This window comes from Otolemur garnettii, unplaced genomic scaffold (genome assembly GCF_000181295.1).
Source record: "Otolemur garnettii isolate 467f Iridium unplaced genomic scaffold, OtoGar3 scaffold00049, whole genome shotgun sequence".
In the NCBI taxonomy this organism is placed as follows: domain Eukaryota; kingdom Metazoa; phylum Chordata; class Mammalia; order Primates; family Galagidae; genus Otolemur; species Otolemur garnettii.
Genome location: NW_003852444.1, coordinates 1,765,909 through 1,783,409, shown reverse-complemented (window position 1 = coordinate 1,783,409; position 17,501 = coordinate 1,765,909). Strand labels below are relative to the sequence as shown.

At 41.7% G+C, this 17,501-nt stretch overlaps 1 protein-coding gene across 1 annotated transcript; it reads right to left on the bottom strand.

The window, feature by feature from the left end:
* Window positions 1-13,607: 13,607 nt before the first annotated feature.
* LOC105887135 (olfactory receptor 10AC1-like) lies at window positions 13,608-14,719 on the bottom strand. The gene has a single exon (XM_012806211.2). The coding sequence runs from the start codon at window positions 14,643-14,645 to the stop codon at window positions 13,668-13,670; it is 978 nt and encodes a 325-aa protein (XP_012661665.1). The 5' UTR covers window positions 14,646-14,719; the 3' UTR covers window positions 13,608-13,667.
* Between the last annotated feature and the right edge of the window lie 2,782 nt (window positions 14,720-17,501).

Below are 17,501 nucleotides of genomic sequence, written 5' to 3'. Positions count from 1 at the left end.
CTGTTGGCATATATAAAGGCTACAGATTTATGAGTGTTGATTTTATAACCTGAAACACTGCTATATTCCTTGATCACTTCTAGGAGTTTTGTAGTAGAATCCCTGGTGTTTTCCAGATATACTATCATATCATCTGTGAAAAGTGAAAGTTTAATCTCTTCTGACCCTATATGAATGCCCTTAATCGCCTTTCTTCTCTAATTGTGATGGCTAAAACTTCCATTACGATGTTAAAAAGTAGTAGAGACAATGGGCCGACTTTCTTCTCCTCACGCCTGTGCCACAGTCAGCACAGAACAGCACCAGCCCTCTCCCCCTCCACTTCTCTCAAGGAGATGCCCAAGAATATGGACTCCATAGGTAATAAACCTCCAGATCTTGGAGTGGGCAGGTCTGAGTTTTTAGGGGGTCTCTCCGGTGGGATAGAGTGGGAGGAAGTTTGAACTCTGCTTGCTTGTTTGCATGGAGTAAACTGCGAGCCCTTGTTGTGGGGGAGGGGATTCCCATACACTTGGTGGTGGATTTTATACCTTTTGGTTGTATTTTTGGGGTCGCAGCTCGCCTCAGGAAGGTTGAAGTGCGCTCCTCAATCTTCTCTCTTGGCTGTGCTCCAAACCATCAGCTAACTTGCTAAACTTCTGTCCTTCAAGCCTCTTTCTGGACGGGCGCTTCTGTAAAAAGCTGGCTGCAGTCCACTGTCTTCCTGAAATCCATTCTTTCCTTTATGAAAGGAAGTGGTGATAGAGGAGTGTGGAGGCCCCCTTCTGCTTTGATATTCTGAAATTCTGCCTATCAAGGTTAGAAGAAGGAAAAGTAGTATCTTTCTGCTGTCAGGATCTTTTCCATCACCCAATTCAACAAAATGATGTGTCTTAACACTCAAAAGGAGCAGAGAAGAACATTCTGGCTGGTTGTTTCCTGCTAATCTCAGGTACAGTTTGCTTCCTGGCTTTGACATGAGGAAGCAGACTCTTACTTTTATCTCTGCTCCTGGCTCAACCCCAGGCTCAATCACTGGCCTCAATTTTGCCTAACATTTTGGATCCTTAAGCAAGCTGAATAATAGTTACCACATATATCCATATCCCATCCTATCCTAATCTCCCAAATCTGTGAATGCTACCTTATTTGGCAAAAGGGACTTTGCAGGCGTGATTAGGATCTTGAGAGGGGGAGATAATCCTTGGTTATCCAAGTGTGTCTAGTATAATTAAAAGTATCCCTTTAGGAGAGAGGCAGGAAGGTGAGAATCAGAAAAAGGAGATGTGATGGTGAAAGCAAGATGTTGGAATGATGTGAGCAAGGGGTCACATGCCACGGAATGCAGGTGGTCACTAAAAGCTGAAAATGTAAGGAAGGACATAATTTCTTCTCTGAATTCACCAGAAAGAATAAGTTCTTCCAATGACTTGATGTTTGCCCAGTGAAGATGATTTTGGACTTCTGACCTCTAAAACTATATGCAAATAAATGTGTGTTGTTTTACGCCACTAAATTTGTGGTGATTTGTTATAGCAGCAATGGGGAACTACACATCATGATTAATGATGTTCTAGCTTTGTTCTCTGTACCTTACCTAGTTTTCTTGAATCTGATCTCTTTTTTGCTTTTCATATGCTCCCAGATGGTATCACTGCCCATCAGCAAAGACATTTCTGCCCTTTACCTAGATCTTTCCCTGCTTCAACCCAGGTGAATAAGAAGAGTCTAGTGGGGGCCACATAGGGAGGGAGGGGAGGAAGTTAGGAAGGTTAGAGAAGACAGAAGAAGCCAGCTTATCTACTTGAAGCTTTTAGGCTTGGGAAGTGAAAGAAGCTTTATTTTAAAATAAGGTTCAGAGTTCTAATTTTACACTGCACTAGATATTTTTAAGATTTAGAATGTTTGGGGCCTGAAAATGACTGAAACCCTTTTTATTTTCTAGTAGGAAGAAGAAAATATATAGTTCATGGTATGGATTTAGTCCATGGGTAGGGATGGACCATCCCCCCAGTGCAGGTTGATGGTAAGGGGTAGGAAAGAGCACAACTATTTTCTGTTCATAGCTGGTGAAATCAGCTTGGTCAATGAGCCAGTTCCGCTTAGTTTCCAGAACACAACAGATTTGAGATCTGGTAGTCTGGAGCCTAAATATTTCATCCTGCCTGTGACATTTTCCCAAGACTTTCAGACCTTTTCCTTATCAGGTACCTTCTGTCTAATAGAGGTGGCAGGTCTCTATTGGTCATGGCCTCTACTTGGCAGGCCATGACCCCATTGGAGGCAGCATAGCCTCTGGCACAGCCCAGGCATATGTCCCAAACCCTGAATGCCTGAGTCTGAATCTTGGCTCCTCACCTTGTGCATTAACAATGCTGAGCAAGTTAAAAATCTCTGTCACCTCAGTTTCTTCCAATGTAAAATGAGGTGAATGATAATATCTGCCTCATGGGCTCTTGTGAAGATTAATGAGATAATCCGCACAGAGGACTTAGCAGTGTCCAGTCCGTGGTAAGACCTCAGTGAGTGTTAGGTCAATTTGTGTTGAACTTTGAACACTTTAGAAGGTCCTAGCCAAGCCAATGCTACACACAGAAACCAATTTTTATTTCCTCACACATTTGCTTTTATCTTGTTAAGGCTTATGAACTCAACATTTTCTTATTTTTCTCTTTTTGCAAAATACAAGCTGTTCCAGCAGTTCTCTGCATGAAACCCAAAGTGTTTTATGCCACCTTTGAGATTTTGTGAGAGATATTATTTTGGAAACACCTTTTTAGAAGCTCAATTGGTTGGAATTGCTTGTCAAGCTTTGCATTAAATGCAAAATGCTTCAGAGCTCTCTCCCATCTTGGAAGTCAACTATGGCTCCAGAGGGCTGGTAGGGGTGAGCTCAAAGGAAGGGCTGAATTCTAGGTTGGGAAGCTTTCTTGTGGCCAGGTGGTATGGTCCTGGGGACATTGATGTCATAGGGAAGCCAAAAAGGAAAAATGAGGAGCCTGGGAATGATTATTCATGTGCAAATATGGGTTCAGAAGCTGTTCACAGAGGCCCAAGAGCCCTTTTTCCTTTTGCCTCTGTTCCTGTTGATAGTGAACATACAGCCAGTGCCCTTAAGAAAGGACGGAAAGGTGAGGAGTGCTGCCCTGGAAGACTGCCTCACAGACCCCTCCCTCTTTCCATCTGTCTCTTAGTGAAAAAGAATCCAAAGAAAATTTCCTAGCTTCCATAAAAAGATGACTTTCCAGCTCTGCTCTTGCTAGGAGGATATTCAATTTCTTCTTTATAGATAAAAAGAAAAAAAAGTTTACATTTGTATAGTGCTTAATTAATTTCAAGTAATTTCATAGCCACTTGAGGAAGGAGAAAATTGAGTCTGAGTTAGCCACACAAGGCTGACCCTGTGTCAAATATTTCCTGTGTGAGCACAGAGGTGTGACTTCAAGCCTTATATTGGATCAGCTCTTTTATTTTTAAAAGTTTTAGTGAGAGAAGTACTGTCATCATTATTAATATTGCCATCAAACATCTACAGTCGAATCTCCATAGCTGACCGTCTCCCTACATTGACCACTTCCTTAAGTTGACCTAATTTTCATAGACTGGACATGCACCATATGTACATATCCATATAGTAGGCTTCACTCTTTATGTTGAGCACCTCCTTATGTTGACCAATTCGTCACTGGGTAGTCAGTTTATAGAGGTTCTACTCGATCCAAAATTCTCCTCTACTATTTTGAGGTAGCATTAAATCATTGGAATGATTTTGAAGACTTCTGCTTATGAAAGAGGTATTTAGAGAAAAAAATTAATATACATTGCAAACATCCTTGATAAACAATTTAAAGATATTACTTTCTAAAATATTACTAAAGCCAGCATATTATTTAAGAAAGCAAGTTTATACTCCATTTTATTATCTGGACTCTTGCGTTAGAAGCAGGTACTTATTATAGATATTTTATAAGGCATTAGAAGATTGATTTCACCACTTTATTTTTAAAGGTACATAGTACTTTCTTTTGATACATTTTGGACCACACAGAGGATTAATTTGATAGAAATTTTAAGCCAGAAAACCAGCTCTCTATTATCATATTGTTCTTATAGGAAAATACAAAGTGTTATGTAATGTCATCCACTTTATAACAGTTTTCGAGTAATACTGTGGGTAAAATAGTTTTAAAAATTTTGGAGTGAATTTCTTCTGTGGAAGCTTTTAATTTCAGTACTCATGTAGCACAACATTTCACCAAAGACAAAAGACTTTCGGGTTTAGTGGCAACATTGGCTAAAGCTGAAATAGGCTTATCCGGCCTATTGCAAACGCATCCCACACCATGACTGAAGCTCCTTAGACTTCCTCCTTCGCCTACCTTGTGGCCAGGACATAATTGCATTCTCTGCATGGACCAAAAATCCCAGGGAAATGATGACAGGCAATTGGTTTCACTGTGGAGGTTGATGTGTGGGTAGGTGGTCACCTCCCACACCCCACAGCAAGCCTCTCTAAAAAATCATCTGAAATGTCTTTGCTTTTCCTAAAATTCCACACTGTTCCAGCAGACCCCATCCCCATACCTTAGACTTCTCCTATCTGACTCCCATGTATGATTTTGTTTCTGGAATCAGTGGGGTGAAGAAGTAGGTGTCTCATGTAGAGAGGTAGGGATGGAGGCACCCAGCTTCTTAGGGCTGTGAGTCTGGTATCTGTTTCCCAGCATGATATTTGGCCTTAGCACAAGAACAGCAGGGTCCTCATAAGAGTGGTCCCACTCTGTCTGTGGTGTGAGCGGATTCCTGGCTTCACTGTCTCCACACTTGACTCTATAGCCCTCCCCCAAATTCTTCAAGTTTTACTGTCCTTTACAAATGACCTAATTCAAACAACTACAGTTATTTTTTAAAAATGCAACTGAAACTCTGAACAATCTGCCCTGTTGATCTCAGCCTCACCCCTAAGCCCATTCTCAGTGTTTCCTGTCACTTCACTCTGTTCACAGTCTGGTTTCAGAACTCCCAATAGAATAGGAAGGACAGCCAGAGAGCAGTTCACCAAAACAAACTTCAAACACCTTGAGATCTTGAACTCATCTAGGGCCAACAATAACAAAAACAGCAGCAAAGATGCAAGAGATTGGAGAGACCCACCCAAGGCCTACTCAGAGGTACAAAAGGTAGACACCTGCTTTCTTCTTTTTCTACTCTTCCAAATCAACCACCTCCTTGCCCATGCCCGATCTGGGTATACACTCATTTTTCTTCCAAGGTATATCATTTTAAGGTAATGAGGACTAAGGTATAAGACTAACAATTTTCTTTGCCTGGAATAGCTGTGGGACTTTAGCACTGATCCTACCCACCAGAAAATGTTTCCCACTAATCGTCCTCTCCTGATAATTGCTAAGAGCACCAGGCACTATTTTAAGCACATTTCCTATGTTAACTTTAACTATCACAGCCTGGTGAGGTACTAATATCAACTCCAGATGAGCTAAGTGAAGACTCAGAGGCCAAAGGAAGTTAGAGTAACCTGTCTGAGGTCACAGTCAGGAGTTGGAGGAAAAAGAATTCAGACCCAGGTAGCGTGGCCCTATGACCCTGCCACCTTTCTCTAAGAGGCCCAGCTTTGCCTCTGCAGGTCCCATTTTCCAGCAAGATATAGATATACGACCTTTCTCTTTGTGAGTGTGTGTTTTAACTGCAATGACACAGAGTAGATTCAATTCACTTTGTTGATTGTTTCATAGAAGGCAGCACTTACATTAGGCAGCAGCTAAAATCCGGAGACAACATGGATCTCTGCAATGAAACACTCTGATCAATAAAGCAGGAACTACCAGGTGTGGAGCAGATGCTGCAGGGGAAGCACCCACTGATGGTGGGTGCAGGGAGACGATTGGGTCAGGGGGCTCCTTCCTCCCATTGTAAGCTGGAGAAGGTACATTTTCCCTTTATCAGATGATCATAGAAATTTGATCTCCACCAGGTGGGATTGGAATTTCAGAAGCTCTGGGCAAAGAGTTAAGTCATTAATATGATGCTTAATATAAAGGCTTAGCTATTATCTGCAACTCCTGTTTCTTGGAGAAATGTTGCCCCCCAAAGGGCTACACAAATATTACTTCTTAGGTGAGCCTTGGCTTACGTGTGGGAAACTAACTCATATCCAGAGAAATTTCATTGAAGATTTAATATGTATCTTCCATATTTACTTTACCTTTCCTTTTTTCTTCTGGATGAGGGTGTTCCAGTTCCCTCCCTTCTTCCAACTTTCCACATGGGGACATGTTCCCTGACAGAGAACTGTAGACTCTTAGTGATCTGGCCACTTCTCCTCTGTTGGAAGTTTGAATTTCAGAAAAAGGACTTGTGCAATCAAGATAATTGCAACTTTCCTATTTTAAGGATGTTCACATGCCTGGGTTCACAGCATGGGAGATTGTGAGTAATATAGGAGCTCTCTGAGGTGGGTAAGGATGGGATCTGGAACCTGAGCAGAAGGATTAAATTTAGGCAGGAGGATGGCAGCCTCTTCTACTGTGAAGGATGAGAGTAACTGATTTCTAGAGGGCAGTGGTTCCCAACCTTGACTGTACCTTAAAATCACCTGAAGGCAGATTTTAATAATCTCAATGCCTGACCAAGTAAGTCAGAATCTCTGGTGACTGGGCTCAGACATCAGTATTTTAAAATGTGATTCCAGTGAACTGCCAAGAAAAGGACCCATCGAGTAGTGGTATCACTGAGTAATGAGATTGGTCTGCAGCAGTACTGAATGCTCAGAGGCATTTGGGAAGTTAGAGAATAGGATTGAGGTTTATAAAATGGGGTGTATAGAAAACACAGACAGTGGTGTTGAGAGTTTTGATTCAAGTAACTTAAGAGTTAATCCAAGAGATCTTTGTTCTAAAGGAAAGCAAAGAATTTAAGTGGATTCTTCATGGTTTTTCTGTAGTGGCTGGGGCCTGCCAGTCAGTTGTGATTCTGGATAGATAGCATTTCTGGGTATATGCTTTGTTGTTTGGCCAATAGCCATCTGCAGATGCATTGCAGAAGTCTGTATAGGTGCCTTTGGTGCTTTCTGGCCTGGATCAAGCATCTCTAAAGCCATTTCTAGCTCCAATATCATACATAATATTCTAGAAATAATGGTATCATTTGGTAGTCTTGATAACTCTATCCCTGAAACTTTTTTTTCCCCCGTTTCCATGACTCCACAATATCTTGGATTTTCTTCCACTTTTCTGATTGCTCTTTTTTTAAAAAAATAAAAAAACTCTGCTGTACACTCCTCTTCCTCTGCCTATCCTGTATCTTTATTTTGAAAAACATTTATTGGATAAGTAAATAAGAGACACATATGCACATGCGAGGAGGGGATTCAATGAAAATTATAGATATATCCTAGCTCTACTTCTCAATCCAGACTTTCACTTTGTCACCAACATGTGTATGTGTATGTGTACGTGTGTGCACTTAGAAAACACACAGTACATGCATGCACACACACACACACATTGTATGTTTTTGTTCATAAATGCTGACATATCATAACTTTTGAGTTATTGACTCATTCATTCAACAGTTTATTGAGTACCTATTCCATGCCAGACACTCTTAGGAACTTGGAAATACCTTAGTGAGTAAAGCAGACAACCTTTCATGAAGTTTATATTATATTGAGAGGAATGGTCAATTAAAAAGTAAAGAAAAGCAGGAAAGTAAGATAATTTCCAATAATGAACGATGATTAGAAAGTAAAGCATGATCACAGGAAAGGGGGCAGAGAGGCAATATTATACATGCACAGGCGATCAGTGAAGGTGCTTATGAGGAGTCAGTATTGGAGTTGAGACAGCATCTGGAAACAAGAAGCCTGGGAAGACCTACAGAGTAGACATAAAAATGGAAAAGGCCAGATTTTCCGGAATTGAGTATAACTCGTCCATACACATCATCAGGTACCTTGCTGTTTTCACTTATCAACTTTTATGAGACCTTGTTTCCCACCTGCCACAGATAAAACCATCACACTGTGAGCAACCACATAGGGTCCCATCACAGGGATAAACCAAAATGTGTTAAATCAGTTAAATATTGATTGATATTTAAGGAATTTCTAGGGTGTTTTTTTTTTTTTTTTTTTGCTAATCCAAGTCATGAATAATTTTTTTTTTTTTGCTAATCCAAGACATGAATAATTTTGAACATCTAGATTTTCCCACAAGGCAAACAGATTTGTAAGATCAAACCGTGAAAGATAAATTATTGAAACAATTGATACATGCCATTCATTTTAATTAATACTGCCCACTTGCCCTCTATAGAAGTTGTGCAAATGTATACTTCCATCAGCCTTGCACAAGAGGGCCTGTTTCATCCTCCTAGCTCCGTGTTATTCACATTTTACTGTTGTCAGTTTGACAACTTCAAATACCATTTTGCAATTTTATTTTGTATTTCTCATATGATTGAGAGTGAAATGTTTTTCCTCTGTGTAAAATCCATTTGCATTTCCCTTTCTGTGAACTGTCTGCCCCTGTCCTTGGCCTGTTTTTCTTTGGGTTAAGTCTTGGTTATTAGTCTTTTTCTTATTGTTTCCTCAGTGCAGTTATTCTCTTACACCACATGGCCATAGCTCTGGATCCATTCCTCCAAAGCTTACTCTAGTTTCCCCTTGTGGCCCTCTAGGACTCTTGGTGGGGAGGTAGTTTTCAGGAGAGTCAGAGTCAGTCCTTAACCCTGCAGATGGAGGGTAAGAAGATGTCTCTGATTTAAGGACAGGGCTTCAATGTTACATATCTTAAATAATATTTTTTAAATACATAAAATAATATACATTGAAAATGATTATAGACAATTTGAAAAATACACAAAGAAAATAAAAATCACCCATAGTATCAACACATAGAGATAAGAATTATTAACTTTTTGGTTTTTTATACAATCTTTTATATATTTATGTGTATATGTACTTGTACATACATGTATTTGTTTGGGGAGGCTCATTGATACATCTTGAAAGTTTCATTCAGCATAACATCATGAATATTTGACAAGTTGGTGAAATATCTCTACGAGGAGAACTACCAAACACTAACGAAAGAAATCATAGATGACACAAACAAATGGAAATGCATCTCATGCTCATAGATTGGAAGAATCAAAATTGTTAAAATGTCCATACTGTCCAAAGTAATCTACAGATTCAATGCAATTCCTATCAAAATATCAATGTCAGATTTCACAGAATTAGGACAAAAAAGCCCTAAATTTATAAAGAACCAAAAGAGAACATATATAGCCCAAGCAGTCCTAAGAAAAAAAGAACAATCTGAAGATATCACATCGCCCAACTTCAAATTATACTACAAGGGTATAGTAACCAAAACAATGCTGGTATGGTACTGGTATTGAAGGTCGACACATAGATCAATGGAATAAAATAGAAAACTCATAAATAAAACCAAATCACCCAATCTTTAACAAAGCAGAGAAATGCATACACTGGGGAAAGGATACCCTATTCAATAAATGAAGCTGGGAGAATTGGATAGCCTCATGCAGAAGAGTGAAACTGGATCCCTATGACTCACCACATACAACAATTAATTCAAGCTGAACTAAAGATTTGAATGCAAGACCTAAAAGCATAAAAATATTAGAAGAAAACCTAGAAAATATATTTTTGACATATACTTAGGTAAAGAATTTATGACTAAGACCTCAAAGGCAAATACAATAAAAACAAAAATAAATAAATAAAACTTAATTAAATTAAAAAGCTTCTGCACAGCAAAAGATATAATCAATAGAATAAGTAGACAACCCATGGAATGTAAAAAGATATTTTCAAATTACACATCTGAAAAAGGATTCATATCCAAAATCTGTAAGGAACTCAAATCAGTAAGAAAAAAATAATTCCATTAAAAAGTGGACAAAAGACATGAGCAGACATTCTTCTAAAGAAGAGAAACAAATGGCCAACAAACATATAACAAATATTTAATATCACTTAATCATTAGGGATATGCAAATTAAAACAACAATGAGATATCACCTTACTCCTCCTAGAATGGCTGTTATTAAAATGTCAAAAAGCAATAGATGCTGGCATGGATGAAGCAAAAAAAACCAAAAACCAAAAAACATACTGTCAGTGGAAATGTAAATTAGTACAAACTCAATGGGAACAGTATAGAGATTTTGCAAAGAATTAAAGGTAGATCTACCATTCAAACCAGCAATGCCATTATTCGGGATCTATCCACATGAAAATGGGTCATTTTATAAAAAATGACACCTGCACATATATATTTATCACAGCACAATTCACAGTTGTGAAGATATTAAACCAGCCTAAGTGCCCACCAAATGATGAGTGGCTAAAGAAAATGTGGAAATGTATATATACAGATATACTAGGGAATACCACTCAGCCATCAAAAGGAATGAAATAATATTTTTTGCAACAACTTAGATGAAACTAGAGTCCATTATTATAAATGAAATGACATAGGAATAAAAAACCAAATACTGTATATTCTCACTTGTAAGTGGGAGCTAAGCAATGGTCACACGTGGTCATTCAGAGCAACTTAATGGACACTGGAGGCTCGAAGAGGAAGGACAGGAGGGGGTGCAGGATGAAAAATTACCTCGTGAGTGCAATGAACACTATTCAGGTGATGGGCGTATTAAATGTCTAGACTTTTTCACTCTGCAATTCATCCATGTAACAAAACCCATTTGTACACCCTAAATCCACTTAAATAAAAATAAATAAGTAAAACTTTAAAAGGAAGTATAAAAATATTTCCTCAGTTCAAAAAAAACCAAACATCAAAACCCTCTTGTTTCCATAGGTTTTAAATGTTCCATTATATTTATTTATTATTTCAATAATGGGTCTGTAGATAGCTTTGAATGTTTTGCTTATATGAAAACACTGCAATTAACATCCTTTACAAAATCTTTGTGTGTATCTCTGATTATTTCTTCAGGGTAGGTTTCAAGAAGTGGAATTAGTGGATTAAAGAGGATGCACAATAGTAGTAGTTATGATTTAGAGAGAGGGAAGGAACTTTTTAAAGATTGTTGCATGACAGCCCTCTGAGAGTGGACTTCATTCCATAACTGATAATTATTTGAGAACTTCTTTCAAAGTAAACGACAGATGTATTAAAGATTTAGATGTATTAAAGAAGACAAGTTTGTCTTCTATCACTTAGAATGAAGTTCTCAGTGTCTGAGTTTTTTAGTACTTAGAATTTACTACTCAGATTGTCTGAGTTTTTTACTACTAATGAAGTTGATCTTAAAAAATATTTCATGAAGTCGTCCCATAAATTGTTTGTTCATGTCTGTAGTCCATTTAGAACAATTGTGATGTTCATATTTTTCTTGGTTTTTTTGTAAGAACTACAACAGTAACCGTTTTAGTATAATATTTGTGGAATTCCTATATTTCTATGTTGTCCCTTGCTTTTAAATTATATATACATACGTATCACATGCACTTTTTAATAAATACAAGAATTAAGTTCTTCTGCAGTCAAATCTATTGGTCTTTTTTTTTTCTTGTGACTTTGCTTTTGTGCTTAGACCATCTCTTTCCATCTGACATGTTTGTATTTTTAACCTATATTCTTTCTTGAGGTTTTTTATGCTTTTATATTTTACATTTAAATCTTTAACACATCTGACATTTATTTTGGTGTGTTTTAAGGGGAATACCTAAGTTTATTTATTCTAAACTGTTTCATGCTACTGTCTTTACCACTTCCTACCTCATCCACCTACTTCCTTCCAGATCCTCACCTTCTTTCTCATCTGTGAACTGTTGCCACAATCCCTTACTAGTCTCATCATCTTTTATTGTTTCGAACTGTTACTGGCAATTCACCTTTCCAGGGTATAACTTAGTTAGTCTCATGTTCCCATGCCAAAGCCCAGAGGTAAAAGCCAAAGGGCAGGATTCCCTGCATGGCTTCCCAAAGTTACCTTTGAGGGTTACCAGCCCAGTCACCCCAGTGTAGCTACTAATCATTCTGAGAGCAAGTTTATACACTCACTACCTTTAGAAACCATCTTTAACGTCCCAGGAAGGTGGCCTCTCATGAGAGACAGGGTCTAGAAAATCTGGTAATAGAGACCTCCGTCAGCTGACTTTCAGCGTTCACTGGCATAACCCAGAGCCAGATTAATTAGGGGGCATTTTAATTGATTTTCAGATAATTTGAATCAAAGTAAATTAATCACTTTTTCCAAAAGTAATTTTAGACAACCTCCTAGCCTCATCCAGAAGATCTCCCTGATTAATGCCACCTAAGTCAAATCATTACTTCCAGTACCCATTGTCGTTCTTCAGACATTCAGTTGGCACTAAATTACTGACACTTATTTCATTTTACTCCTCTTTAAGTGATCCATATGTGTCTTCCTATGTTCCACCTTAAAGGATCAGCAAACAGCAAATAACCTTGCAGATCACATAGTCTGGACCTCACTTTGCAGTGAAGAAACGGAAGCTGGAGAGGTGAAAGGAAGGAATGGTCCAAGGCCACAGAGTTCCCAGCAGCTCTCTGGCCTCCGGCTGCTTCTTTCCTCCACTCCCTTTCACTCTGGCCTTCTTCGAGGTTCTGGCCGAGCTTTTCTTGTCCCATTATATACTCTCTTCAGTCTCAGGAACCGTCTATTCCCCCTCCTGAACCTCTCCCTGAGCTCTTGATCCATGCTTTTGCCTTCTCAGTCATCATCTTCACACGTTCGTCTTGGTGGTGCCTGACGTGTTCAACATAAAACTCCTCCTTCCTCCCCACTCGCTCCTGTGTTCTCCTTGTCAGCAGTGGCACCACCGCCCACAAAGGACCTCTGTTAGAAATGTCCTTAATCTTTCTTCCTTGCCTGCTCTCCAGTCATGTCCACCTCCAGCTCTTCTGCTGACTCTTTCCATGGGGCCTAATTCTCTGTGCTGACCCTCTGGTCTAGATTCCATCCCCTCCCTTGGACTATGGCAGCAGTTTCCGAAGTGGGTCTCCACATCTCCAGCCCCTTCGCCACCCTGCAGCCTGAGTGGTTACACAAGAGAGCAAGTGTTCACATCCCTCCATGAAAGCAGATCCTTCAGCTGCTTCCAAGGCCCTTCCCAGCCCCTGTGAACCATTTCTGCCCTGCGCATTCTTCGTCCTTCTGTTTACTTGGTGAATCCTCATTCATCTTCCCTTGCTCCACTTGGCTATCTCTGTCTTCCAACAGGGAAAAGGCTAGCATGGGCAACCTGTCTTGAGCCAAGGTTACCAGCCCTCCACCCATTGCTGGTTACTACTCATACTTGACTTCTCACCTAAGGGTGGTGAGGCCACCAGCTGTGCCTTCTTCATCACTGCCAGCCCAGCACCTTGCCGGGGCTCCTACACGTGGCAAAGACTTGGCAGGTACTTATGGAACCACTAAATTCAGGTCTAGGGCTCTATTCCACACTTTATAGGCCATTTCTCAGGGGAGGGGTGGAGGCTGGGGAAACTGCTAGAAGATTCTGCTTGTGCGGATACTTCCAAGTTCTCTTTCCAGAATCCAGCCCTTGAGTCCCCCTTGTGGCTTTCCGGATGCAAACACGTCATGATGGGGAAAACTTGGAGTGGAGGAGTAGCCCACTCTGGCCTGGCCTTTGCCTGCTCTCAGGACTCACACAGACCCCGCCTCAGGGGTTGGCCTGGTCGCTGGTGCCCCAGCACCCCGCGGATGGCGGCTACGATCTCGCGGTTGCGTAGGCTGTAGATCAGCGGGTACAGCAGCGGTGTGACGTTGGTGTAGACCAGCGCCAAAGTGCGGTCACGCCGCGGGGAGTAGCTAGCTTTGGGTCGCACGTACATAAACGTGGCGCAGCCATAGTGCAGGAAAGTGACTGCCAGGTGCGAGGCACAGGTGGAGGCGGCCTTGCGCCGGCCCCCGGGGGAGTGCAGGCGGCGCAGGGTGGCGGCGATGGCGCCATAGGAGGCCAGGATGAGCACGGAGGGCAGCAGCAGCAGCACCAGGCAGGCGCCCAGCAGGGGCAGCTCGTCTGTGTAGCTCCGCGTGCAGGCCAGGTGCAGCAGGGCCGTGATGTCGCAGAAGAAATGCACCAGCAGGTGGGAGCCGCAGAAAGGCAAGTGGAAAACGGCCACTGTGAGTCCCACGGACACCGCCAGTCCCCCGAGGCAGCAAGACAGGGCCAGTCGCGCGCACAGCCCAGGGGTCACCATGGCTGCATAGCGCAGCGGGTGGCAGATGGCCACGTAGCGATCATAGGCCATGGCTGCCAGCAGGAAGCACTCAGCCCCACCCAGCGCCACGAACATCTGCATCTGAAGAGCACAGCCCAGGAAGGAAATGGGGCTGCCCTGGGAATGGCCTGGCACGGTCAGGTCGGCCAGGGAGCGGGGTACCACCACCAGCGTATAGCACAGCTCGATGGCTGATAGCTGGCACAGGAAGAGCAGCATGGGCGGCCGGCTGGGCACTGAGGCTACCGCCACCAGGATGAGCAGATTTCCGCTCAGAGTGGCCAGGTGCACCGCCAGCAGCACCAGGAAGAGCACGGGCCTCAGGCGTGGGAACTCGGAGAAGCCCTGAAGAAGAAAGCCATAGGGCGCGGTAGCATTGCCGGGGCTGTCCATGGGCAGCCCGTTCCGAGGCACCTGGAGGAGAGAAGCAGGTGAAGGAGAGCCTGCGGACCCAGCTTCTCCGGCCTTGTGAGAGGAGAAAGGGCAAAGTGGAGATGAGAGAGCGGGCCAGGAACAGTGGCTACGGAGAGGTGGCAAAGGTTCAGGGGTCCATTCCAAGTCCCCACCACAGGAAAGAAGTCTTACTGACTTGTTCAGAAAAATAGTGCCTTTTTGCTCCTCCTGGATTAGAATCCCCATAGCTGCCTTCTACACATGCTCTTTCCAAAGAAGTTTTGATTTTATTCCCTTTCTTTGCACTGCATTGCTGTTCACCGCCAAATGCACCCATACTCTAGTTTAATTATTTGTGGGTCCTATATGGCCATGACTATTCAGGGAATGCCTTTGGTCCCTGAATCTGTTTTTTCCTGCCTGCTCCACTCTGTCACTTCTGAGTGGCCTGAGTAGTCATAGGATCACAAAACATGATGCAGGTGAGGGCTTCAGAGGTCATCTCAGGCAGCTTCATAATTTTAAGGAGGAAAATAAAGCTGGGTGGGGGAAGAGGAGATTGTTGCAAGACTTAACTGCTTTATCAGAAGTTAGAAACAGATTTGCATCCCTGAGGCTGTGTCAAGAAATTTCCCTAATCTGTATGAGGTTCTAGACCCCGCCCCCCCCCCCAATCCATTATTGTTTACCTTTAAACAGAGACCAGGTCTGTGCTAGGCACTGGGGCAGACACTTAGGCAGCAAGGCGTGCTTGGCCAGAGGGCCTCACTGGGCACATCAGGAACTACGCATCCCTAACATTTTTATTAATATTTTGTTAGTGCGAGGAAAGGTGATGTCTGTCTGTTCTAACTCACTTTCAGAGTGAGCAGCACTTTCCAAATTTGCCAGCAGAATAATTTCTTTGTAAGCATTATCTGGCAACTCATTTGCAAGCAACATTTGGAAAATACTGACAATGTGTAGGTCAGCTGGACTGGGGGAAACGCAAGGCCGTCAGAGATTAGAACTGTGCAAATGGATGAGGAGGTTTGTTTTTTCCAGTAGAGGCTAATAATATCTCTTTTTATTGCCTTCTTTCCTTTTTTATTAATTTTAATTGTAAACTCAACTATTTCCTTTTGTAATCACTGTTTATAATCAATGTTGGAAGTGGAATTTGTCCATAGTTGTTATACGACAGAGTACAACACAATAAAGCTGTGTCACTGGGCCACAGGACAACGTATCAAAGAGCTGGGCTTTTGCTATCTACTGCTCCCCTCTGAGAGGAGAGTTCTGAGAGTTTTTTATATCTCAGTGCTGCCTGTACTCTTTCTTGTCCTATCTGAAAAGAGTACATTCAAATAGATGTTTGGAGCCTCCTGGAGGAAGAGTAGGGTGAGGTCTGGGGCAGATCTAAGGGAGGTAGAATCATTTCACTTCTGTTTTAGAGTCTCCACTTTTCAATTTTTTGGCCACTCTGCAGTCTATTGAACAAATGTAACAAACCTGTGTTGAGCGCCTCTTCTTTGCCAGGTTTCGTAGCTATAGTGAGGTACAGAGAGGGGCCTGGTTGTCTTCGGGGTTTGGGGCCAATGACACCGCTGAGTTGCTGGCCACAGCAAGTGCCCACAGCAGCGCTGTCCCCAAACCTCTGCTCAGCCTCTTTACTTCGTCCTACTCATCTCCTGTGTGGTGAGGTCAGGACGTGCGGGAAGGAAGGATGGAAACATTTTGGTTCTTCTCCTACAAGTTTGTGCTGCACAGCAATGTGGAGGACAAGCAAGGCTGTGAGGGCACCAATGACCAGGAGAAATACCATTGTATATTAAAAACACTCCTTAAAGCAGTGGTTCTCAACCTTCCTAATGCTGCAATTTATTTTCATTATTAAAAAGGGGTTGTGATGCACAGGTTGAGAACCGCTGCCTTAAAGCTAAAACAAAACAAAACAAAACAAAAAGAAGTAAAAAACAGAACAGAGGACTCTAGAAGTTGGGAAGGTTAGGGAGAAAGGAGGGACAGGGAGAGATTTGTTAAAGAATACAAAATTGCAGCTCCATAGGAATGAGTTTTAGTATTTCATACCAGTGTAGGATGACTAAAGTTAATAATATAGTTTCAAGTGCAGAGGAGGGTATGGAACATTCCCAGTGCAAAGAAATGATAGATATTTGAGATAATGGATGTGCTAATGACCCAGATCTGGTCTCTATACATTATTGTATTGAAACAACACTGTGAAGATATGCAATTGTTATTTGTTAATTTAAAAAATAAAATTAAGAAAAAGTCATAAGAAGCAAGCCAGATGAGTAAATTAAATAGAAAAAGGATGGAGGTGTTTCTGCTCTTGGAGTTTTTAGGAGGCATTTTCACAAATCCTAGGAATGTACGTTCAAGTCCCTTTTCTCTGGGAGGAGTAGAGAGAACAGAGACTCTCAAAGCTTCAGTGATTCAAATCTGGCTCTACTTTAGCAGGAGAAGCTGCAAAGAGAGAAGAAAACACCACCAGCGCTGCCTGAGCCACCTTCCTCCTCGGGACACAGAGGGGTGATGTTCTCCTTTGGGTGATTAATAACATCAACAATAATAACTAGCTCTTAAGAGAGTGCCAGGCAAATGCTCGCAAGGATTTAACACGTTTAACTCACTTATTCCTGTTGACAACCTGATGAGAAAAGTGGATTCTTTTTATATCCATCGTGTGGTGGAGGAAACTGAGGCCTAAAGGAATTAAATGCTGTACAGCCAGTTAGCAGTAAAGCCAGATTTGCACCCAAGCTATCTAGCTCCCGACAGTCCAGGTCTTGTCCACTATATAGACTTCCTTTTTTATACCTCTCCCAAAGTATCCTTCCCACAAGACACATT

What these genes read in the sequence shown, in the direction of transcription:
- LOC105887135 (XM_012806211.2), bottom strand. Translation starts at nt 14,645, where the DNA reads ATGGACAGCCCCGGCAATGCTACCGCGCCCTATGGCTTTCTTCTTCAG.